The 25,000-nt window shown below is 38.0% G+C and overlaps 2 protein-coding genes across 3 annotated transcripts in view; one reads left to right on the forward strand and one right to left on the reverse strand.

The window, feature by feature from the left end:
* Positions 1-19,109, reverse strand: part of LOC137985630 (MPN domain-containing protein-like) — a 22,299-nt gene extending 3,190 nt beyond the window's left edge. The window contains exons 1-12 of one of the 2 annotated variants that reach the window (XM_068833265.1): positions 18,947-19,109; positions 17,718-17,956; positions 17,207-17,353; positions 15,305-15,370; positions 13,641-13,972; positions 12,726-12,859; positions 9,228-9,330; positions 6,609-6,705; positions 4,741-4,813; positions 2,999-3,075; positions 900-1,068; positions 70-224 (exon numbers count right to left, since the gene is read on the reverse strand). In XM_068833265.1, coding sequence (XP_068689366.1) covers positions 70-224; positions 900-1,068; positions 2,999-3,075; positions 4,741-4,813; positions 6,609-6,705; positions 9,228-9,330; positions 12,726-12,859; positions 13,641-13,972; positions 15,305-15,370; positions 17,207-17,353; positions 17,718-17,956; positions 18,947-19,085 — 1,731 coding nt within the window. In that variant the 5' untranslated portion in view covers positions 19,086-19,109. Of the gene's footprint in view, positions 1-69; positions 225-899; positions 1,069-2,998; positions 3,076-4,740; positions 4,814-6,608; positions 6,706-9,227; positions 9,331-12,725; positions 12,860-13,640; positions 13,973-15,304; positions 15,371-17,206; positions 17,354-17,717; positions 17,957-18,748; positions 18,883-18,946 lie in introns of those variants that run through there. The other variant, XM_068833266.1, reaches the window with a different exon arrangement.
* LOC137985632 (puromycin-sensitive aminopeptidase-like) overlaps positions 19,069-25,000 on the forward strand; it is a 29,884-nt gene continuing 23,952 nt past the window's right edge. The window contains exons 1-5 of the mRNA XM_068833267.1: positions 19,069-19,341; positions 20,054-20,135; positions 22,959-23,158; positions 23,266-23,373; positions 23,865-24,065. Coding sequence (XP_068689368.1) covers positions 19,084-19,341; positions 20,054-20,135; positions 22,959-23,158; positions 23,266-23,373; positions 23,865-24,065 — 849 coding nt within the window. The 5' untranslated portion in view covers positions 19,069-19,083. The remainder of the gene's footprint in view (positions 19,342-20,053; positions 20,136-22,958; positions 23,159-23,265; positions 23,374-23,864; positions 24,066-25,000) is intronic.

The following is a 25,000-nucleotide window of genomic DNA, read 5'->3' on the forward strand; positions in this document are numbered from 1 at the left end:
AGTTTCAAAGAATTTCTGAGACTGAATGCAAAAACAATGATTGAAAAATTGAGTCCTCTCTTAACTCACCAGTTCATTAAGAAGGTCCTGTGTCAGAAATTGATCTTGATGTGAGGTTGTATTCATCAACATTGGGATTCCCAGTTTGTGACTATCTGATGATGCTTGAACCCAGAAGGCACGAATGGTTGATTCTTTCGAAGGCCGGTAACTATCATAGGGGGCTGTTAAAACATCAGCAAAAAGAAACATGGGCAATGAATTAATACAAAACTGTTTATTGTGAACACTTCAAGCTGTGATTTTCATTGCTGTAAAATCAATGACGATGACGATGATGAAATAAAATGTAATGATTTACTAGTCCTGAAACAGTTAACAAGGAAAATTTTATGCTGGGGACACTGCAAAATTAAATCGAGATCGCCTCAAGTGTTAACTAAATTTGTCTTTATAAACTTCGCTTCACACAAGTTACATGTGTACACTTTTATCGTTACATTGGTTTTAGAAGTTTAAGTTGTTAACAGACAAAGATCTACTTTTACTTCAATTGGCTATGCCATGGACGAACCAGATCTAACCTGAAAGTAAACTGTCTAGAATCAACCACAATGATCAGTCATGTCAGTGCTCTTGTAGCAAGCACAGCTGGAAGTTTTGTGGATAAGTGAAAAGAAAAGCCACGACAATGTGATAGGAAGCTGTGAGGAAAATGAGGCTGGTCCCCTCAAAACGGACAAGAAAGCCAACTATGCATGCTAATTTCCATGGAATAAATTTTGCTCAAGCTCGAAGTTTAGATGACAGTGGTAAATATTTAGAGTGGATTTTCAACAGTGGTTCTTTAATAACAATTCAATAATTATTATTTCAAGCCTTTGCCTCTGCATACTTACACACTATTATGCCAAGACAGGGTCCATAAGGTGCATTGTCCTGCTGCAAGATGCTCTGATATTTTAGCTGGTTTTGAATATCTTGTAATGACGGATCAGGCTGGTATGACGGGTGGCTATGGTACCAACCCACTAGAACAAGCCCTCGCTGGGCGATGGCATTCCTTATCTGGGAAGAAAAAATACACACACTTTGTTCAAGTACAAGGTTCACACATGAGTGCTTAAGATGCTAGGTAGATTGTGAAGCACTACTGATCTATTTTTGTCAACACCTCTCTAGTAGTATTACAATCAAAACAGCTCAAGCATTCCTCTGATGAGCAGATTAAAGTGTTCATCATTGCAAATTTGACTTCAGGAAGTGTTTCAATAATCTGGTTGTCGGATGAATGATGCAAAGTTCAAATCAAGCTTCGATTCAAAAGTTAAATTTTGATCAGATTATTGCTCCTTCTGGTGCCAGGCTGGCGTGGGAATTTGGCAGGTGTACCAATTTGCATAATCTGCACAGGTCGTAACAAGCAAGATAATACCTTTCCTTTTTAAGTTCATTCCTGTGTCCAATCTTTGGAATTTGAAATCATAGTGTCTCAAGTTTGAGGATACTGGTAAGATTACAGAAAGGTAATGTTGCTAGAGTGAAATGTTTGTTGTTTGACAGATTATGACAGATTATACAAATCAGTAAACCTGTGAAATTCTCACGCCAGCCTGGCACTGGAAGCGAGCAATATTCCAACCAAAATTCAAGTTTTAAACTGGCGCTTGATTTGAATCTTGCATTATTTATCCGACGACCAGAACCGATTATTGAAATGATTACTGAAATCAAATTTGCAATAAAGAACTCTTTAATCCGCTCGTCTGAGGAACACTTGAGCTGTTTGACTGTAAATAAATAAAGCTGAAGTTGTTTAGGGTGTTGCTTTACCAATTTAACTTTTCCACTAGGCAAGTAAATAACCTACTGGTTTGTCCCCTGCCAGTTGGGATAGTTAAAAATATTATGTACATTGTTATTGTACCTTCTAGCCAGTGTTAACCCATTGATTTACAGGGGTCGTCGGACTTAATAGATTTTACTTGGTCTGATGCCAGGTGATTTTACTCATGATCAGGAGTCAATATTAACCCATTGACTCCTAAACAACCTCTACATCCACTTAAAAACTAATAATTGTTCCCTTTAACCCTTTAATTGACGTCCAAACCAGCCTAAACCAGCCAGACTTAGTACTTTACTCTGTCTAACGCCAGACGATTTTACTCGTCAATGGGGAGCCCCTGGGAGTCAATGGGTTAATTGGCCCTTAAATTCCTCTAACTGGAATGGTCAATTCAGTCTAGTATTAAATACTTTAATACTAGAACTAATTACACATGTGTTAAGAGCGTTTGACCATGAAGCGCCAATTGGGAATTCTACAGAAACCGCCACTTTTGTCAACTCTTTGTTTGGTTTTTTGTTGTTCTAAGTCAAATGGATAGTAAAGCATCACAGAGGATTATATCCTCTTGATGTTTGGTGAAAGTAAGGTACTGGTACTCATTCCCAGTTCTGCTCAACTTCATCTGGATTTGCATGAGATTGAGGCAAAGTGCTCCAGCTACACATGGCTTGATGTATTAACATGGCGGCCAAAATGCAAACTCAAATGGCATAGATAAGATGAGGTATTAATAAAAGTATGTTTAGAAATGTACATAAGAGTGCGCATGTAAATTTGTATAAACATCACAGAGTCCCCCATGCCTTTCTGCTTTAACATCACTTGTGTCCAGAAATACTGGAAATAACTGTGCCCCCAAAATCTTCTCCTTGACAAAATATGAAAAGTCATGAAACCACTAACCCGAAAATCACCTGAATACTAGCCCTAACTCTACTGTCAGAAATAACATATAATAGTTGAAGTCAAAACTTAACGGGACATTGGTTGATGTTTGCAAAAAGTGGATGTGTATTTCATTACGTGCACTTCTGGACAAAAGTGATAGTAAGGGGGTGGGCCTGTTGGACAATTTCCCCTCTATACCCTCTCCCCACACTTTGCAGGGGTACCTGATACTAGGAGAATTTTTGACAAAATCCATACCTCTTCCTCCACTTTGGGTGCATTTTCTTTGTCAGCAAATCGGCAGCGACACGGAAAAGCCTGCACAATCTTCATGTCTGCATTGTACACAAAAGTATGTGGATTGTTTCATGTTACATTTTCATTGTTAAAGAGAATTTTATGAGGAATCCCAGTGCTGGAAATAACAGTCGGTCATCGGACATTGTCCGACCAAATTTTGAAAATTTCACATTATGAGCAGACACGATGACTGAACATGTCACCAGCACATCTTGAGTCTTCTTCAAGGTGTTGTAAGTCAATAAATTATGTCCGGTCCAATTTGTCAAATGTCCGATGAAAAGGAAGATTTGAAAGGACACATGTCCTCTGAATAAAGAAAAATTATTTCCAGCACTGAATCCTCATGACTTCTAGGGGTGGCGAATGCTACTTCCAAAATCTTGGCACTCGCAAACTTTTCATCCAATCTCGAAATCTCAACAGGATTTGTGAAGAGTCTCAAAGTCTTGTTTATATTGCATTTCTTTTGGTGTGAAGTTTTGCTTGTTTTGGTCTCAGCATCTTGGTGAGTCTCGGATTTTACCAATCGTCAGTCACCCCTACTTCTAAAAGCTCAAATTTTAACCCATTGACTCCTAAATGGCCCCTATTAACAAGTAAAATCATCTGGTTTTAGACAGAGTAATAGCCTCACACTTAAGAGTCACTGGGTTAATGGAGATTTGAATGGTAAAACATCAAAATCAAATTACAAACTAATGTCAAGAAAATCTTGATCATGACTTCATGTAACAGTATTGTATTTTTAAGTCTTTATGTAAACCTTCGTAATATTGTGTTACTATGTTTAAACAGAACTTAATTCACAGAGATTTACTTTTAAAAAGTAATAATTTGCCTATTAGATCATCTGCTAGTGAGGTCCTGAATAAACTGAAATGGAAGACTCTCGCAAGACGTAGGGCCGAGCATAGGGCAACTTTTATTTACCGGTATAAATGTTTAAATAACTTATTTTCACATCGTTTTAATATAGAATTCAATAAATATAAACATGATTATAATACAAGATGTACATGTAAAAACAATATCCATAAGAGTGCATCTAGTAGGAATTGGGGGCATTGGTCTTCGACAAATTTTGCCTCAAACGATTGGAATAAATTAGGCCTTTCAATCAGACAAAGCCCATCATTAGCTAGTTTTAAAAGAGAATTAACAAATGTAAATAGTCTTAAGTCTAATTCTTATATATTCATATACACCCAGTATTAGTCTGTATTAGTCTAACAGGAAATATGTACACAAGTAAACAAGGAAAAAAAAAGACATTCCAACCCTCTTTAAAAGGGCATGGTATAATGTAAGGGGTCAGGGTGGCCTAGTGGTTATCTATCGGGCCTCCCACCACTGCGAGCCGGGGTTCAATTCTGGCCTCGGCCAGCATGTGGGCTGAGTTTCAGTCGATCTCAACCTGACTCGAGGGTTTTTCTCCGGGTACTCCCGTTTTCCTCCCTCATCAAAATCGACGCACAGCTAATTAACATCTAGCTGTGGTGCTGTGCTCCGACATCAACATGGACTGTATAGCGGCAGCCAGAAGCGCCTTTGTATGCTTTCAGCCCGATGTCGTGAGCCGCGCCATTCGCAATTCAGTCCTCGACTGCAAGTAAGGGTGATTAGCACTAGCACTAGCAAGTAATATTTTCATTTTTTTCTGAAATTCTACGACACAGATAAGCACGAAGCAGGCTTACGATCTGTCTGAGAATCAAACTTTCCAGCCAAATATCCAACCACTTCACTACTGGTTAAATGGCAGTGATAGTCCTGCAAATAAAATTCACAGCACACATTATCATTATATTTTTTTCCCTTGAAATGAAACCAAATTATAAGAGGTTAAACAAATATTGAAAATAACTTAGTAGTCAATCTAAGTAGTCAATTCTTTAATTTTGCTAAGGAGGCTCAAATCAATTTGAACACTTTCAACAAACTGTTCTATTTGGAAGGATCGAGTCTACCAAACGTTTTCACTTAATAGTAATGTTATGCTGACATATGAAACACCAATAGATGCTTAAGAAGATGCACTCATCAATGAGATGTAACAGGCTACCATGGCAATAAAAGAGCCATCTGAAAACAGCCTACATTTTGTCTTTAAATGCATATATCTCGAAAACGAACTTGGTGACCCCTACCCTATTTTTTACTGCTGGAGAGTGATATTAAAGCATGCTAGGATGAAACTTTCTGCACAGTTTAAAAAAAATTCTAACACATTCCCTCCAAATTACAGAAACCAGTTTGAGCCACCTTAAAATTATTCAAAGAAATATTTTATATTAGTGAGTATAAATATTTTCCCCCACAGGGTTTTGGCCAAGAAGCCAAAACCCGAGGAGGGAACCCAGAAGCCCCCGTGTAAAAAGGGAAAATCTACAAATTAATATATAAATTGATAGAGATTATTGTATAGGGTAAAGTAATCTTCATTTGCTCAACCAAGCTCGGAATGTGGTATCGATATTGCTTAAGAGGGCATGCAAGGGGGTATTGGTATTGTTCACCAAGTTTGTGAGGCATTCTGGGTAACTTGAGTACCAAGACAGAAAGTCACAAGGAGCATGGATATCGCAATTGAAGGTGAGTAATAATATTTACAGTGATTTTTTCCACTTTGAAAATCAAAGACTACAGTATCTGATAGAAAATCATATTGCCTGGGTCACAAATCGATTTTTTTGGCACAAATCATAAACAGAGGCGACCATTTGTCAGACACAAATTGAAATCAGAAACAGGGGCGACAGGCTCGGCCAAAAACTGCTAGACGCAACCTCAGAAAGCAAAACATATAGTATCAGTATCAACAATTTCAAACAATCTTCTATCATTTTTACACATAATAATCAGTGATCCAAATATAATAAGCGAGGTTTGTTTCTATTTTATGGCATTTTAAGGTACCATGGAAAGAAACACATGAATATAAAAGATGATGATGAAACGTTGTTGTTGTCATTGAATGTTTCTGTTCCTGTTTTACCATCATATTTTCAAGGCATTTTCCAAAATTATGTAAACTGCTTTTCAATCGATAGCATGTCAAATAAACGGTGATGGAAATTAAAAATACAAATTAATGCTGTTTGTTGTTGCCCATATCCTTTCCTTACATCTTTCACTTTCATTTACCAACCTACCTAATTACATGAAATAATATGAAGGCATCACAATGTGCAGCACACATTAACTGGAAAACACCTCAACTGCCATCTATATTATCTTACGCAGTGAAAACTATTAGGAAGAAGAGAGACCCTGGGGATGAGGTTGATTTCTTCTTTATACAATAAGTTAACCTGGCATGAGCCTGCGATCCAATCAAAACCAAGAACCTGGTCAGCGGTCAACTTCAAAAAAAAAAAAACAAAAAAAAAAAACAAACAAAACTGCTGACTTCTATGAGCTCTAAACTTGAGCCAGCAATATGGCCATGTGATACTGGTCACACGGTCTTACAGTGACCAAAACCAAATTTTCTTGCACAGATTGGTTATACCATATTTTCTTACCCATGGTGCTTTGCGTGGGAGCTCGGACCGCTATGACCTACCATAAGCAAAAGACAATTTGTAGAAATATCAATAGAAAATGGCTGCACTTTTCCCAGGCTAAAGAAATTCACCAATTCTACCAGAGTGTGCGGGTCACTGCGAAAAGAAAGTAACAAACATACATGTAAGCTTATGTATGAATTGTTCCCAGTCTCAGGTACTGTGGGTATATCGTCTCGAAAAGACCAGTAAGCTGCAGGAATACTAAAACCATTATTTCATTTCTATAGAAGAGACCCTCTTGAAAGAAAAAAAAAAGAGAATAATAACCGCATTTACCCGTGTACGAGTCGACCCCCCATTTTTGATGGCAAAAAAAGCAATTTCTTAATTTCTTTGTTAAATGTTCATGGGATACTAATCTTGTATTCTTCGATTTCTGGAACTGTGGATACACAAAAAAATCAGGGCCTCAAGCCCTTAATAGTTTTGTGGTTCAGCAGTTGTTGTATATGCAGGCATTTTGTCCTTGAGTTTCAAAAAAGTTCTCAGAAAATCGAACATGCAAACCTGAAACTAACTTGTTTCATTGTTCAGGGATAGGTATAGGAAATCGTATGAACATGAGTGCATTTTGTGATTTATTTATGAGAGATGTTTTGAAAGTTCTCAAAATTGCACGAGCCGTAGGAGAGTGCAATTTGAGAACTTTCAAAACATCACGAGTGCATGACCATAAATCATGAAATGCATGAGCAGGTTCATATAATTTTTTATTTATTATATTCTCAACAAAATTACTCAAACGTGCTACTTTGTTCGTGCTCGTATTCTTCCAGTTTTGGGTTTAGTTTTCTTTCAGTCACCCATGTTTGCCAGACATTCAACCAGGTCTGTGTAGCTTTCAACATGTTTTTGTTTTTCGCATTTTCTTTAAGTTGCTCAACGATGTTTTGGTTTGACAAAGCAAACCAACTGTCAGCCATTTTTTTCCACTTTGGTGTTCAAATTTGGCGCTTCCCCAGTGTTTCCATAGCAACTTCCGTATTGCACTCTATAACCTGGACTGCACTCTATAACCTACATGTATTTATGCATTCGCCATTGGCCAATCAGAAAACAAGATATTTTGTTGAGTATATAATAAAGGGCTTTAGAGGATAAGCACAACATTACAGAAGTAGGAGTCAATCTTTGAAAATGACTTCAAAAACGATGTGAAATGTGCCAGGTTCAATTGGTCCTTGATTTACAATATCTCACATGAAAAAAAGAAAATAAAAAACTCATAAACCAAACACTATGAAGTTTGCAAAAGAATTTAAATCAGCCAGGTTTGTATAAAGAATAAAAAACAATCATTACCAAAGGGCATTCTCAGGCAACGCGAGTGACGATGTTTGCACGCAAACATGAGGTATTGTGCCAGGTTACTTAATAGCAGTTGAACGATTGTGCTTTATTTGAAGAAACAGAAATGCCTTTTTGAGCTTTCCACCTTTGGTAAACAAAAATTTCCAGAGTCTATTTCATATTTGTGCTAGTGAGTACCTTCAACATTTTAGAGTTGGACAATTAACCTTTCTTCATTTCAGCTGGAATTGTCTACATGAATTTTGAAGTCTTTTGTCCACTGTGTTTGTTATGCCCAAGACAATATTATTATGTTAATTTTGAATAAATTATTTAGCTGGAACTTGGCTCTAAATCTTTGACCCGTGTATTATAATTAGTCGAGGGCGATTTTTGGAGCTTCTTTTGAGGCCATAAAAGGTTGACTTATACACGGGTAAATACGGTATTTATCATCATCATCATCATCATCATCATTATTCATTTTCTCAGCACTCATAACCGGTTTGGTCTCTATGCTGCATAACAGGTCCTCAGCATCTTATGTACAGTAAGTACCAGTAACTGTGATTTTCATAATTCTGCGGAATCTCACCTCTGAGTGCTAAGCGCCAAACTGCTTTTTGGCTTCCATCAATCATTGACAAATTTCTGAACATAGCCGAGAAGATCAACTCTGCCTCTGAAAACTGAATTGGAGTTTTTTGTTTAGTTCACAGCTCGGATGCAGTTATGGTATCTTTTGAGGTTTTTGAGTAAAAAAATTTGTACAGACTCCATGGCTTTCCATCAATATCGAGTTTGAATGTACCATGGGAACCAAAGATGCTGATTGATAGGTTATGTCACACACATCAATAATTGATTTCGGCATCTGTGGTTTCGGACAACTCTTCACTTGCTGTTGGAAGTTTGATTGATGGAAGCCAAAACGCAGTTTGGCCATTGGCGCTTCAAGATGAGATTCCGCAGAATTATGAATCAAAATAATTATTGCAGTAATTATTTTTACCATCAACATGTGGTTATATCATTATGTATCTTACAGCTGCTAACCATGAATTTATACTACTTGATTTAATGAACCAGCTCTTTGCAAAGAACAATAATTATTGTCTTAAAATAATAAATTTATTCTTTAAATGTATCTTACAGATAGTACATGTACATTGCTATGATCAGCTAATTTAGCAGGCTGTATCCATAAGTATATGGCAGACTAAATTGTCCCTTTTTCTTCCACAAATAACTACTATATATCCTTCGATAGAGAATTTTGATTCCTGACCAAAATTAATTATCATAATGATAATTTTGTTTTTCACCTGTCAGCTGTCAACATTGAGTACTTGATTGACTGTCGGGACCTAACAGCTGGTCGCTTTCTTCCTCCAGAGGCTGGTGGAGATGACAATGGCCTAGATATTTCTGAAACATTAATTTGCGGGGAAACTTAAACGAACATTAAATGATTGTCACGTAAATCATCATCATTAGTTATGATGGTGTGGAAGTGTAGTGATGTCTCTCCAATTTATAAGAAATCTGATGAGACAAATAAAGTGGATTATCGTCCTGTGTCAGTTTTAACTGCACTGTCTAAGGTGTACAAGAGAGTCATGTTTGATCAGTTATACGGTCCAGTTTGCATTCTTGCTGTACAGCACTACTGAAAATGGTAGAAGATTGGAGATTAAGTCTTAATAATAGAGAGGGCATGGCCGCTGTGGCTGTAGACTTGAGCAAGGCCTTTGACTCTGTTTGCCACTCGCTGTTGCTTGCCAAGTTGAAAGCTTATGGGCTATCCGACGGGGCCATTTCCCTGATGAGTTCTTATCTCCGTGGAAGGACGCAGAGAGTCAATTAGCTTGATAATGTGTATTCCGAGTGGAGATCAGTCAACACAGGACCCCCACAAGGGTCTCTGCTTGATCCGCTATTATTTAATGTTTATATGAACGATCTTAATTACTTTGTAAAAGACACTTCTCTTAGACCATATGCAGATGACACGACTGCATACGCTTCTGATGCATCTCCTCTAGTCCTTGAATACTTAATGAATGCTGACTTACAGATTGTATCGAATTGGTTTCAACAGAATTATTTATGTGTAAATGTTAGTAAGACCCAGACTATGGCCGTTGGTCTTTCATTGTATCGTTATAGCTTTCATCTAGATAATACCAATGATGAAACAACAGATAGTCTAAAGATCCTGGGAGTAATCATTGACAGCAAGCTGTCCTTCAAGCAACACATATCAGAGCAGTTGAAAAAGGATTGCGGGATTGGGGTAAAGCATCTGCTTTGCGCAAGGTACGCAAGTTCATCCCTCAGACTACTATGATAAGGTTATATAAGGCGTACATATTGCCACATTTAGAGTACTGTAGCCCTTTATTGCTAGGAATCTCTGATGGGCTGAATAACAAGCTAGAAGATACAAATTATGTTATACTAAGAACTATTTTAGGCTTGTCAATAGCAATGGAATATAGCTACATGTATCTTTTAAATATAGGACATTTACTGTTACATTACAGGCAAGAAGACGCTTTCGAAGCCCTAGTGCTTTTGTATAAATGTATGAGTGGGCAAGACCCTAGTTATCTTTAAGTTAGTGAACGATTCAACGTTTTAAATGTCAACTATGATCTATGTGGTGGTGGCTCTCGATTAAGTTCCCACCTTTTAATTTAGAGTGCTTGCATACCTAAATCATTTTCATATACTGTATTTGTGCTAGATTATGGAATGGCATCACAGTCAAGGTGACGGAGGCAAAAGACCACCCTAATCTTTCAAGTGCGCCCTACGGGCCAATATGGGCCAATAGATTTTTGCAGCTTTTACATTTAAGTATTTTTAGCATATTTATATAGATAGATAGTTAATAATTTCTAGAATATTAACTTCATACTAACCAAGCGCGAGGGCCGTACTGGGGAATATTGGCCCGAGGTCGTGGCAGTACGGACCGAGCGCAGCGAGGTCCGTACAAAAACGACCAAGGGCCAATATTCCCCAGTACGGCTCGAGCTAGCTCAGTTAGTAAGTAGTTTATCATTATGGCTTTTTAATTTATACATTTTCCTTTGTTTTTGCAAGCCTGTAATCGGCCCGTGGGCATTACGGGAGAATAATGCCCTACAATTCAGTCACAATTAGCCAATCAGAGCATGCGTTATATCGGCTACAAACACAAGCTATATAATAATATTATTATAAATAATATATTGATAAATTTTATCTTGTTAATAGTTTAGGAATTTTCTTTTGTATTTTTAGTTCATGTACACATTACACTCCGGCTCGTAGGAGTTTGACGTGGTTAAATAAAGTATTATTATTATTAACTATTATAATTATTATTATTATTCAAAATTGATTGAAATGTTTTAAATAAACTTTTATTGGACTTTCACATATCCCAAACTTCTAGGTTGTAAGAGTGACACTAGTACAGATTGTGCTTTACAGTGTATTGCCAGATGATTTTACCAGTCAATGTGGGTCAGTTTAGTGGTGAAGGGGTTGACAACATCTATGTCCATTCAAAAACTAGCTCTGTCCTCTTTAACCATTAGGGGTGATGAATGGTAAAATCCGAGACTCGCCGAGACCCTTGTTTGCGAATCTGAGACCTATAACCAATACCAAAACATGCAATACTTCACACCGAAATAAAAATGCAACGTACACGAGACTTCAAGACTCTTCGCAAAGGCTGTCGAGATTTTGAGATTGGATGAAAAGTTTGTGAGTGCCAAGATTTCGGAGGTACCATTCACCACCCCTACCATCTCCCTCCTAAGAATGACACTTGTAGATCTTACTTCGTCTAACACCAGATGCTCTTAACTCCCCAATGGGGACCAGTTTGTTAAGTACCGACAGCCGACGAAAATCGTTGGCTCAGAAGTGGGAGACCCTGGCTATACAATGTACCTTTCCAGACGAGGCCTGTGATTTGAGAAAGCAATACTGTAGATGATACAACAGCAATACTTCACCTAGCCCTGATAACAAAAGAAGCTACAGGTCATAGGGACCAATGAAAATTATAGCAGCTGTCTGGACTAGGTACACGATTACTCAGGGAAGTTGACGGGTGGTTATAAGATCTAAAAGATCTTCTTGTTCCATCTTTTTTATATTATACAATATGGGCAAAGTGTCCTAAAACTCGGCTGGTACGGAAGGATTTGAAGTAAAGAGCAAGACTGAAAGATTCACTGTAGTTTGCCCACGTTGTCGTGGTCATTTCAAGTACTAGTTTTGACAAGTACAGGAGAGATAAATTATTGTTAAAAAATGCATGCCACACATGCAGCACGATTATTTTCAATTGGTTCTTTTACATGTAATCAATAATATTACTGCTTTTTGGCATCGTCATTGCTGTAGCCATCGTCGCTTCTTAAACTTCCTAATGACAAGAGTCTATTTATAATTTATTACTCTTCTTGAACCGGCTGCCGATGTCATATTTTAATATTATATTTTAATGGGGACATACATAGTTTTTCAGTGAGTGATTAACCCATAATTTGCCTCCCATGGGTTTCCCATTGACGAGTAAAATAGTCTGGCATTAGACAGAGTAAAAAACGAAGTCTGGCCGGTTTAGGCCGGTTTGGACGTGAGTGATTAATTTTGTCCACTCAAAAACTGTCCCCGTACCCTTTAAAGCCCTTTCCCTTCTAAGAATGACACTAAATGATTTTATTTTATTTAAACACTCATCAAATGGGGAACCCCTAAGAGGGGAAAGGTTAAATCATTGCAGAATTTAAAGAAAAATTGCATAAGCTTCCTACCTACTGGACTTCTCAGTGACCCTGAAGACTTGGAAGATGAAGGAGTTACAGAAGTTGGAGAAAATGGCAAGGAGGATTTTTGTGGCAATTGTGCTTGTGGTGGGGGGTGAATGTATCCAATGTTAGGCTTCCGCCTGTCAAATGAAAGAACACCAATTGACTCGGTTGTTTCTCACTCTTATTTGCAACCTTTAACTGTGAATTTTTTACTCTGAGATAAAATTAAAAAATCCTTCTTTGAGATTTTAACATAGAAGAGGTGAATATGTAAGGAGAGTCTAAAATTAATGGGAAATTGTAGTCTGACAAGTTCTAAAAAATTACCAGACTCAATTGTCATGCAGTTTTCAGTGTTTCACACCAAACCTTAATGAGCAATGTACAGTTAAAATTAAGGGTCTAGATTCCACAATCTTCTTTAAACCCCAAGGAAAGCAACTAAACTTGTCATAAGAAGCAGATCATAAGTTCCACACCTGTTCTGGGGCAATTCATATACAGTGTAAAATAAAAAAAAATAAAAAAAAATAAAAAACATTTAGTACGATGTATACAGTAAAGTCACTCGCTTTCAAGTTGTGTAAAGGTTGACTATAAGATCAGAGTGTACTCCTAACAGCATCTGGAGTATTAATAATGTCATTAACCCATTGACAACTATAGGAGCAAGACTTAAATAGATTTTACTCGTCAATGGAGGGCACTTCAGGAGTCAATGGGTTAATAAATAATTAATAATCATTATGTACATGAGCAAGTCATGTAATTTTGATGTGACAACAGCTGCAACATTTTTAAGAAACAAAGAAAATTGAACACTCGTGAATCAACATGTTTTTCATGTCTAAAGCTGCATGAACAGAATCTTGTCAATGACTCATTAGACTTGTCTAAGAGGAGAAAAGAATTTCTTACCCTCGACCAGATGAATGTGGAACTTTAACTGGCCGTTTGACTTCTGCTGGCAAAGAACTACTGCTGCCCGTTGTATTTGACCCAGAAATCTTTTGTCCTGTGCTGTTTGGAGACCTCATTGGCTGCGACATTGAAGGAGGAGGTGAGTGAAAACTGCTTGAAAATGCTGACGACGATGGTGATGTCAACGAAACATCTTGTGTGTCTCCATGGCTGGAAGATGTCTTCCTTGGCGGGGATTTGTGTAACGAGAGGGGCAATGGCTGTGATACGGAAGGGGATATATTGGCCTCTCTTTTGGATGCTGGTGGAGTCTCTTGGCTGGAAGATACCTATAAACATACCACATTATATTTTGTTTAAAAGTAACAACAAAAAATTATTATTATGCATGAAATTGACCAGTATATTATAGTGTGTTTTCACTCATGTGATCAGTAACATTCCATTCCATCTTTTAGGAACACCAACATGGCCACCATGACATCACCTGACAACACTCTATAGTGGATTGCAGTGCTTACTGTACATTGAGTTTAATTGCTATCTCAACAATGTCATCTGGTCACTCTGAAAATGACTCATGTAAACTGTTCTAACTGTAGATTCCAAACAAGAGGAACTTAAATCTTCCCTTTTTAAAAACAAACAGTCTGACTCAGTTAAAGCCAAAGAGATATTTTGTAAGTGGGCTTTTCTGTTGGCCGAGGAACAAATACAGTGGAAAATGTTTTTCACAAGCACAGCTGGGAGAATGGAACTCGTCCAGTATATGGGGGTCTTCAGGTCACATGGTTTGTTGGTAACTCAGTCTTCTTTCCATCCACCTTTGCCTGACCTTCTTCTCTCACCTTCCCACCCTTCAGGAGTCTTGCAGCAGCTGTTTTCTCCTACGCTTCCTGAGAGAGAAACCATTGCGAGCAACTGTTTGATTTTCCATCGAGCATATGCGAAATACGTCACACCCCACGTGATGCATTTGACATTACTTTGTCTTATTTCACAGGAAATCACTACACAGCAGGCTCACCCAAACACAGCAGTTATGTAGCTGAACGCACACACACGTGCTAACTTGTTTTACCGCTTCAAATTTAATTTATTCATCCTCGGTACTGGATAGCGGCTCACTCAGAGAAACTAGCGGTTGCTCGCAGTGGTTTCTCTCTCGGGAAGTGTAGTAGAAACCAACTGCTCGCAGGGTAGTGCATCTTCATCACTTTTTTGGAATGTTTAGATATATGCCATTCAGTGCATGTAGATGATGTTCTTGATTTTCAACAAGTCTTGTTATGATGTATTTATTACACTTTGGTTGTTTATAAAGGTCAGGATATGTAGTTGGCTAATGGCCTGGCTCTCAGTTGTATGTGACAAGACCTTTTTTCACTAAGGTGTGGCATTGCAGAAAACCAACTTGCATCTCATTTGCACCTCATTCAAAAACAAAGAGCACATTGTATCAAGCCTCGATCCTTAAAAAACTGAATTAATTTTCTGCAATCCTGCATCTCATTATTGTCGATCGTCATTTGACTTGGTGCAGTCTTTTGCACTTTATATTGACTTTGCTATCGGCAATACATTATTTTTGAAGGACAGCATGATGTAGTTATATCAAAACTAAAGTGAAAATGTCCTATACAAAAATGAATCATACTTACAGGTGGATTTTGTTTCCTGAACCAGGTTGTTTTAAATTGATCCAGTTTTTTACCTTTGTATTTTACCTGCAAAGTGCATCATTATTGCCAATTATTTATGGGCTTAAGCATGCATAATTTTCTGTAATACAACCTAAATGTTAAATTTAAAGTACAACGTAAACTCAAACAATAATTATACTGTAATTAATTTAATAAAATTTATAGCTTTTAGCCCAGCCTAAAAGAGGAGCAACTCCTGGGTTATTTATTCTTAAAATACTGTAAGTTAACCTGGCTTGAGCCTGTGATCCAACTGAAACCCAGTACACTGTACCTGGTCAGCTGTCAGCTGTCAACAGCTGACCTTAAAATGAGCTCTAAACTTGAGACCGCGATATGGTCATGTGATACTGGTCACATTGGCATACATGGAAGGGTGGACATACATGTACATACATGTATGGTTGTACAGTGACCAATCCAAATTTTCTTGCACAGATGGGTTACCATATTTTCCTACACGTGGAGCTCCACTATTAACATTGTTATTAATATCAATATCATTACTACAACTACTAACCCTTTTCCTCATGACTGGTGGACAATTTTACTAGTCAAAAGCAGTGATGTTTGTATTAAATGAGGTTAAAATGATATTTTAGAATAAAATGGATGTTAATGCTGGTAAGCAAATACTGGGCAGAGCCTGGGAGGTGAGCGTGACTTCCCATCATGTGACTACCTTATTTGGCTTTCTCATTCTTCCCGCCATATGAGCCCTCGTGTTTTGAAATTTCCAAAGCTCAACTTGTTCTGTTGTTTCTGCTCAGCATTTTAATCCCTCCCTCCCCGTTTTGCTCTCTGATTCTTGTGTATTTTACTTCCGAGCATATTGTAACCTAGTTAATACATGCAGTTCTCTTCAATAAACTATGGGAGAGGAATTGCTGCCTGCGGCACCCCTTCAGCCCTGTGCTGAAGCCCCGTTAGGGAAGGGGCATATTGTTACTTTGCTGGACTGGGTTACCTTGGCCCTAAGACATTATGCCAGCAACTATGCCCGCCTTGCAATACAGGCATGAGGCACTCCCTCGGCTAGTTGCAGAGGCCCCTCATCTGGTGGTCCATACTGGTGGTGGGTATTATCCGCGCCTTGCCAGTACATTCCCTGCCCCTCGTTTATGCCAAGTTGCGTCCATTGTCTTTTATTGCACACCTACATGTAAGCATTAACTTAACAACACCTACTGTAGGTCTACTCAAAGACTCAAAGATATCCCCTTTAATCCTTCTCCTTCTAAGAGTGACACTTGCACATTTTAGTCTGTCTAACACCAGACAATTTTACTTGCCAATGGGGCTGCTTCAGGGATAAACGGTTTTTTTCAATGAAGCCAACACTGGAACCCCACTTAATTTTCAGCAGACATACATGAATGTGACCTGCAGGCTTGCTAAATGGCTTACATGTACATGCAAGGCTCACTTGTGATTCATATTTGCCGTAAATAGTGTTCTTTCCGTGAGCTGGAAGAACTTTGTGGAGCAATATTGCTTCCTACAAATCATCAGAGATTTTTGCTCAGGATGGGTAATGAATATTTTTAATTATTATTGGAAGACAGTGCGTTAAGTCTAATAATAAATAATCACTGACTGTTTGCTGAACAATAAATTCAAATAATAATCCGAATGTCTTGCTTGTCTTTACAGGAAAGTTACTATAATGTATAATGTTGTGATCACAAATTTTCTCTTGGTTTAGAATTTTTGTCACACCAGATGAATTTTGAATTTTCTTTTTCTAATAATTATTCATTATCATGATCTGAAACAAAAGGAAAATCAAAATTGAACTACAGGAAAAAAACTGAACCACAACATATTTTTTTGAGGTCACTATGCAAACTTCCAACTCACCGATGCCCATCCACAGCCTGATTTCTTGGAAGGATTGACGAGCTTTTTGCAATAAATTGCCCAAGCAGATGGTGAATTGAAGACTTGGTTAGCTTCAGACCATCTAATCCTGCCATCTTGTAGAAGATCAGCCGAAAACTTTTGTCCCTGAGGCGCATAAAATCAATAATTCCTTATTATCATTACAGTTAGAGATTAAAACAATTATTTTACTGTGAAACCCCATGAAATTTGCTCATATTTGTAAACTACTGTACATTGTATATAGACCTCTTTCATAATGACACCCACATAAAACATTGTTCTGTTTTAATGCTAATAAGCCTTTCTAGCCTCACTTCGAGGAGCAAATCTCCAAAGAATAATTAATTTTATTTGTTTCAAAATGAGGGTAGTAGCCTCTAATTTACAAACTGCACATACAAAAAAATGTAAAGGAAGTCGCTATTATTTTATGAAAGTGGTCTCTCTGATGGCACATGCATGTGCGGGTACAGCAAATTTATCTCACCAAGTAATCAATAGAGAGGCACTTTTCTCCAGGTTCCATCACCCCATCTTCTAGCAGCATACCCAAGGTAACACCACGACCTGTTAACACTGAACGCGGCTTTCTTCGTCCTTTTGGTTTAGTCCCAGCTGGTATTTTTCTGGTTTCCTCCTCTTCTTCCTCCTCCTCGTCATGGTCATCCTCATCTTCTTTCATCTCCTCATCTTCCTCAATTTCATCCATATCATCTTCCATCCTCTCTGCAACATAAGAATAGGATTTGCAGTGGTTTCAATAAGTACTGACAGCTGACGAAAAGGTGTTGGCTACTTCATGCAAATGTTTCATCTACCATGTCTTGTCAAAGGTCACTTCACAATCTGTGGATTATGAACAAATCTCAAGTGGAGCAATGTTATGGTAAAAGTTGATATTATTATCATCTTTGTAGTCATAGTGTATGCATACATTGAAATATGTTAGCTATCCACAGCCAGTAGACTTCAGCGGCACATTTTTGAACAACATGATTTCAACACCTTCTTGAGAATCACGATAGTTACTACATGTAGAACCGAAGCGTAGCCAGTCACTTTCCAATCCATATACAATGCCTCTTTTCCAATCCTTTGCTTCAAAATTAATCTTTACTCACTGAGCCCAACAGTATCCAATCACAATCATAATAACTTGATCATTATTAGTTGCAGCAGCAGCGCAGCAGCAGCAGCCATAGCTAATTAGCCATATGTCCATCTAGCAGTGGCAGTGACATTTTGCAGTAGTAGTAGTAGTAGTAGTAGTAGTAGTAGTAGTAGTAGTAGTATTATTTTAAATTAAGTTAGTATATTCTTTCAAGATCTTTTTCCTCTAAATAATAATTTGTAGTTATGCATTAGTCGTAGGATAATATTACACTGTATGTACCTGTTGATGGATACAAAATTATACTGGTTTTAATTACGTTAATTAAAACGTTGGCCGCCTGGAAGAGCAAGTTGTTTTGAACGGGATACCGTGTTTAACACTAGTAACACTAGTACTTAGCTTACACGTGGATCTGAAACATAACGGCGCATTGCTTGATTGTATAAAAGCAGAGGATCGAAAGAATAACAAAACATCGAATACAGCAGATACACAGCAGCAGTCATCCAATTTCATCTTGCATTGAAAACGATGCCCACTGGTCATATGTTAACAGAAACGTTTTCGCAAACCCTTCACTAAAATAAACTGAAATAGCTTACTAATCATCAGCTCGAATGTTTCTGAAAGAACTCTCAGCCAGCACGCTTTAGGTTTAGGGTTTAGTCCCCGACAAAGCTTTCGTAAACACTTCGTGTAATTTTCATGAACCAGAGTCGCCCAGCACGTGGCTGCATGCATGTCTGCGAGGTTGTTTCGTTTTCCCTTTCTTCGTTTAATCTTCTTCAAGAAAACAACCACAGAGCCGTTTCGTTCTTATAAGAGGTCTCTTTTGGTGGTGTCAAGCAACTGTTTGCAAACCGCTAGAACCATGTCTGCGACAAAGAAACCTTTTGAGCGACTTCCAACCAGTGTACTTCCAAAGAACTACAATCTTACTTTGCAGCCAAATCTAACGGAATTCACTTTTACTGGGAAAGAAGTCATTGATGTAGAGGTGCGTGTACTTTTCAATTGAAAAAAAAAATTAAACAAGTGTTAGAAAATTTTGTAGCCTTTGAAGACGAGATGAACTTTTCCGTTTTAACCCGGAAGAGGTATGCATTAAAATAAAAGACCTGTAAACGTTATATATATTGAAGGTCTTCAACAGGGTACCAATATAGTGACACCTTTTCACAGCACCCATTTTTGTGTAAATCCCATGTTTCAATTGTCAACTCTTGCATGGGAAATAGATCCAATTTCCTACTTAACCATTTTCTGTTCAAATCAACCAAAATCGCATCTGGTGATGATGATGATGATGATGATGATGACGAGGATGATGTTAATCCATTGACCCCTGGTACTGATACTTATAGATTTTACTCTGTCTAATGCCAGACAATTTTACTCATTAATGTAGAGCTGTTAAGGAGTCAATGGATTAACAACCTCTTTAACCATTAACCCCTGGGAGTGACACTTATTTTTAATAGATTTTACTATGTCTAACGGCAGCCAATTTTACTCATCAGCGGAGGGCGGTTCAGGTGTCAATTGGTTGATTAAATAATGATGGTGATGGTGCCATTGATGATTGTGGTGACGATGATATTGATTATGATAAGGTTGACAGCCATGGTGACAATGATCAATGATGTTATAATGTTGAAAATAATTGAGATTATGAGGAAAATGAAGTTGTTTGACAACATTGTTTCCAGGTTGGGCAAGCGACTGATAAAGTGAAAATGAACTGTTTGGATATTGACATCAATTTTGCAAACTTCTCTGCCAACGGTTCAGGTAAGTAAAAATCTTGTATCACGATCCATGTCTGGCATGGTGGGGGAGAGGGCTCTGGTCGTGTATGTGATACAGACATCCTGCTCAATACATGTAAATCAAGTAAAATAAGTCTAGAGAACATCAAATATATAGCTACCTAGGGCATTTAGTTTTTTTGAAAGCTTACAGTAAATAAATCAAACTTAAACTGGTTTACCTGAAATAATAATTAAATTATAATGGTACAAATGCTGCCAAGGGAAAGGGAGATGTTCAACTATGCTTGCAGTAATTTTACGACATTTCGTGTGTGGAATTGAAGGGAGATTTCAATAGGTCTTGAGCAGGGATGGTGCAAAACTGGACCTACTTCTGCACCCCACTCGAGAGAAGAAACAAAACAATAGATGGTTTTCACAGTGATGCCATCACATTATAAAATTACAAGGTCTTCTGAATTTATATCTAAACGAGGTTGAAGATGACCTAGAAATAAATCTCTTTCAAGTTTCCAGTTCCATGAAGTCTTTTGTTTCAAAAACACAGCATTTTGAATTTCCGAATTGTCACCTTGCGTGACACCATGATACATATATTTACTTGGTTGGAAAAAAATGTCTATCCCTATATGAATCTCAGCAGTTTGAGCCTTTCAAGGCTAGGAGATGTGTTCATACATTGTAATTATACACATGTATTTTATCTCATGAGCAAAAAGTGAGCTGTGCCTGGCTCTATATAAAGAAGCTCAAGTATACCGAGAACTTTCCAAAAATGGTGAGAAGCTACAATACAAAGGTATGGCTACCTATACAGTTTTCTGCTGACTGTACAGGCTGCAGTCACATAAGCGATTTCATTACAAAGTGAACTCCAGATGTTTCCCATTGATTACAGGCCACCATAACGGTGCAAGGCTGCTGCCTAAGAAAATTTTAAAGGGGCCCTCTGAGCTAAATGCTGAGAACTTAGGAGCCCAACATATGAAGTGAAAGGTGTTGCTGTGAAAAATTAAGGAGCCCAGAGCTATTCTTTGGGAGCCCCAGGCTACCGGGCTCCTCTTAGGCAACAGCCTTGACGGTGGACCACATCGTGACCAATAAAGTTGTGTGAAACGCTTCAACAAATAACTCAGAAACGATGTACCACACAGACCTGAGAATTGGCGTGGTGGTTAATAGATTTTTTCGTACAACATTCCAAGTTCTTGGCCTTTTTCCGTAATGAACAATTTTGAATTTATTTTTTTGTTTGTATCTGTAGTTTGAGGATACAAAGTGAAATGAAAAACAGAGGAGGCTCTTATGATCATATTGCGTGTCCTAATTCTTCCATTCGCATATAACCACAATTCCTTGCGCCTTTGACTGCAATCCCTTGCGTTTTGAAGAAATATGTGTTCATCTCCCGATAAGAGAGCTGCCTTGTTTGTTCACTTCAGGCTCATTCACTGCGGCAGCAATAATTAACAATAATAATATTATACCATATTTTGTGATAAATGAGTTCAATAACATTGTTTTATCGCAATTCCCAACAATTTAATCACTTTCTGGAAGCTCAGGAAAGCAAACTGCCATTTTCACACTGTAAGAGCATGGTTTCAATTACGCATGAGCAGAATATTATTGCAGCAAAACACTTACATGTACAGTGTACATTGTATTTATACATGTAGGCAGTTATTTGCAGGACACATAGTGGGCTTTTGGCCATAATGAAAAGGGAGGAAAATAATATTATTTAATTGTGAAATTAAATAATTATGTTAGACTCTTTGACTCAGACTTTGAACCAAGTATTGAAAGAGAAAAGTACTAGTGGGTGACTGGGTGGGGAGTGAAAAACCAAATTATTTTGTGTTATCAAATAAGTCAATAAGTAAGTTTTTTTGCTGGCTGAGGAACAAATAAAGCGGAAATGTTTTTCTCACACACAGCTGGGAGCATGGGGTCCAGTGTGTGGCGGGTCTTCAGGTCACATGGTGTGTTTGGTGGCTCAGTTTGTTTTTTGTCATCTGCCATTGCCTGACCCGCCCCTCCCACCCACCCCTCGTGTCAGTCTTTTCAATGCAGCTTTGTAGCTTTTTTAGAACTTTTATCACATTCCATTCAGTTTGTAAGTAGTGAGTGTTCATGATTTTTTCATTGGGGTCTATTGCGATGAATTTATTACATTTTGGTTGTGTTAAACAGGGTCAAACTGTGTGGTCGGCTCACTGAGCTCCCAGTTGTGCGCGAAAAAGTTTAAATATCTGCAATCTGCAATCTGCAATCACCGTAATAAAGATTTGCGTGCTGCCTTGGGATTACGTCTCACCCTGAATAGACAAAGCGAAGCTACAGTGTACCTGGTCACTAAATGAACCCCAGAAAGATTCACAGTCCAAACTTGGTGGAATCATGCGACATTAAAAATAATATTCACTCCTCAGGCCTCCCAGGATGCCTCCAGTTGACGAGTAAAATTGTCTGGCGGTGGGCAGAGTAACATCTCTCACTCCCTGTAATCAGTTGGTTAATAGTTTGAAGAAACTGAAAAATATAGGCAACTGCTTTATGCTATAAGAGTACAGGGACCAAGGATGTGTGAAGTAAAGTTACATAACATGTACATGTATAAGAGAAAACCAGAAAAAAAACATGGAACCGTTTACAGTGTAGGTTTTAATTAAAATGACAAGGGCTAGCATACATGTACAACTGTACATCATACTACAGTGCTGCCAATTAAAACTACTGGTATTACTGACAATAGAAAAAATTGTGTTTATCAATAATTTGAATTACGCTGAACTTCAACGTGAGCCAAAAAAATAACTTTCTTCATCTTTTTTTCTAGCTGTCAATTCATCTGACATAAGCTACAACAAAGAAGAAGAGACTGTCACAATCAGCTTCCCTACTCCACTCCCTGTGGGGAAATGTCAGTTGTACTTAGACTACACTGGTGAGTTGAATGACAAGATGAAAGGATTTTATAGAAGTAAATACACAAGCCCTGAAGGACAGGACAAGTATTGTGCAGTCACCCAGTTCGAAGTAAGTGCTTAGCTATGTATATATGTAGTGAGTACATAATGTACCATACACATGATGCTGATGCTAGATGCTTGATTCTGGTTTGACTTTATTTGTTTGTGTTACAGCCAACAGATGCAAGACGAGCATTTCCTTGCTGGGATGAACCTGCCCTAAAAGCTACTTTCGATGTCACTTTGATTGTGCCAAAAGATAGAGTTGCATTGTCAAACATGGTATGTTTACTGTCAGAAATTGAAGTCAGGGTTGAAGTCCTTCGAAGATGTGACCTTGAGTTTCAAAAATCAAAATTTTTCATCATCTTGATCATTACCTTTGACATCATTTCCTAGCAGTCAACTCCTTGTCCTACATTTGGACATTACATTCGTGCATCTAGGACATACATGTATAGCTGTACTTAGAAAATGCATCCTCTACCTAGCACTAATATTAAATGATCTTTATTCATTGTCTGATTGAGAGCATTTACAGTAGAATCTCTTGGGAACGTCTCTTTTTGATTGCTTTCTTGGTGTTCCTCTTTTTCGATCCTTTCCAAATTCTTGGATAATATCTTTCCTACATTGAAATTAATTATTCCTCACTCACCTTTGAAATGGATACCTATACAGTGAAATGCCAGACAATTAACTTTTTCTCCTTAATGGGGAACTGCTTAGAAGGAAAGAGTTACCATAATGATTTTAAGATGTGTGATGTACAGGATGTGGAAGAAGAGCAGGATGTGCCGGAAGATGTGGCTCTCAAACGGGTGAAATACACTCGATCACCCATTATGTCCACATACCTGCTGGCTTTTGTCGTGGGAGAGTTTGACTTTGTGGAAGGAAAGGATGCTGATGGGGTTGTGATTCGAGTTTACACGCCCAAGGGGAAAGCTGTTCAGGGAAAATTTGCTTTGGAGGTTAGTACCAACTTAATTTTGGTGATCTGTACACATGAACTGAGCACAAGAAACATTAATTTTAATATTGCCAGCAATGACGTCATAGAAAACTAACATAAGTGTTAAGTCGAGTAGCTGTTATACATGTACAAAGGAACTTGATTCCTTGTGTTGATTTAAAGTCATAATTACATGTATATTGGATTTTTCATGGATTTTGAGGTTTCATGTTTTTTTGTGCTACAGCTTACTGTACGTTTAAGAGTCACAGGTACAAAATAATTTGGGACACATTGTCATAAATAAATGTGCCCTGGTAGTGGAGCTCTGTGCACGTGTGCAGGGCACCATGAGTAAGAAAATATGGTAACCCAAAGAAAATTTGGTTTTGGTCACCATACGACCGTATGTACGTCCATCCCCCCATTTACACTGTACATCTTTGATATTGGACATCCATGTTATGGTCAATAATAATATTTATTGATACATGTACCTGTCAAAATGAGGTATCCGCTGACCAGCATCACATGTTCAGTTTAGAGTTCATCAAGGTCAGCTTTTTAAAGTTGACCTCTGACCAGGTACTGGGTTTCGATTGGATCGCAGGCTCAAGCCAAGTTAACTAACCCAGTAGTTCCACTTTTAGGCTTGGCTAAATCTATATACAGGTGTATTAGGTCTTAATGACAACATGAGCATACAGCTTTGGAACTTGCATTCTGTGTCTTTGGTAGAGCATTGGTCTGGCATCGCAGAGGTGGTGGCTTCGAATCCCATTGGAGCCACCTGAATTTTTCAGATGTCTCTAAAAATGCAACAATCGTTTAAATTGTTCAGCTAAGTGCAAGGATCACTTCTCTCATTTGTTTGCTTCCATACCGTTCAAACAAATCCGGTTGTAAAATACTTGGCCTATCAGGGCTCGAAATTAACGAAAAAATCCAGTCGCA

The sequence above is a fragment of the Montipora foliosa genome, chromosome 14, assembly GCF_036669935.1.
Source record: "Montipora foliosa isolate CH-2021 chromosome 14, ASM3666993v2, whole genome shotgun sequence".
Taxonomy (NCBI): domain Eukaryota; kingdom Metazoa; phylum Cnidaria; class Anthozoa; order Scleractinia; family Acroporidae; genus Montipora; species Montipora foliosa.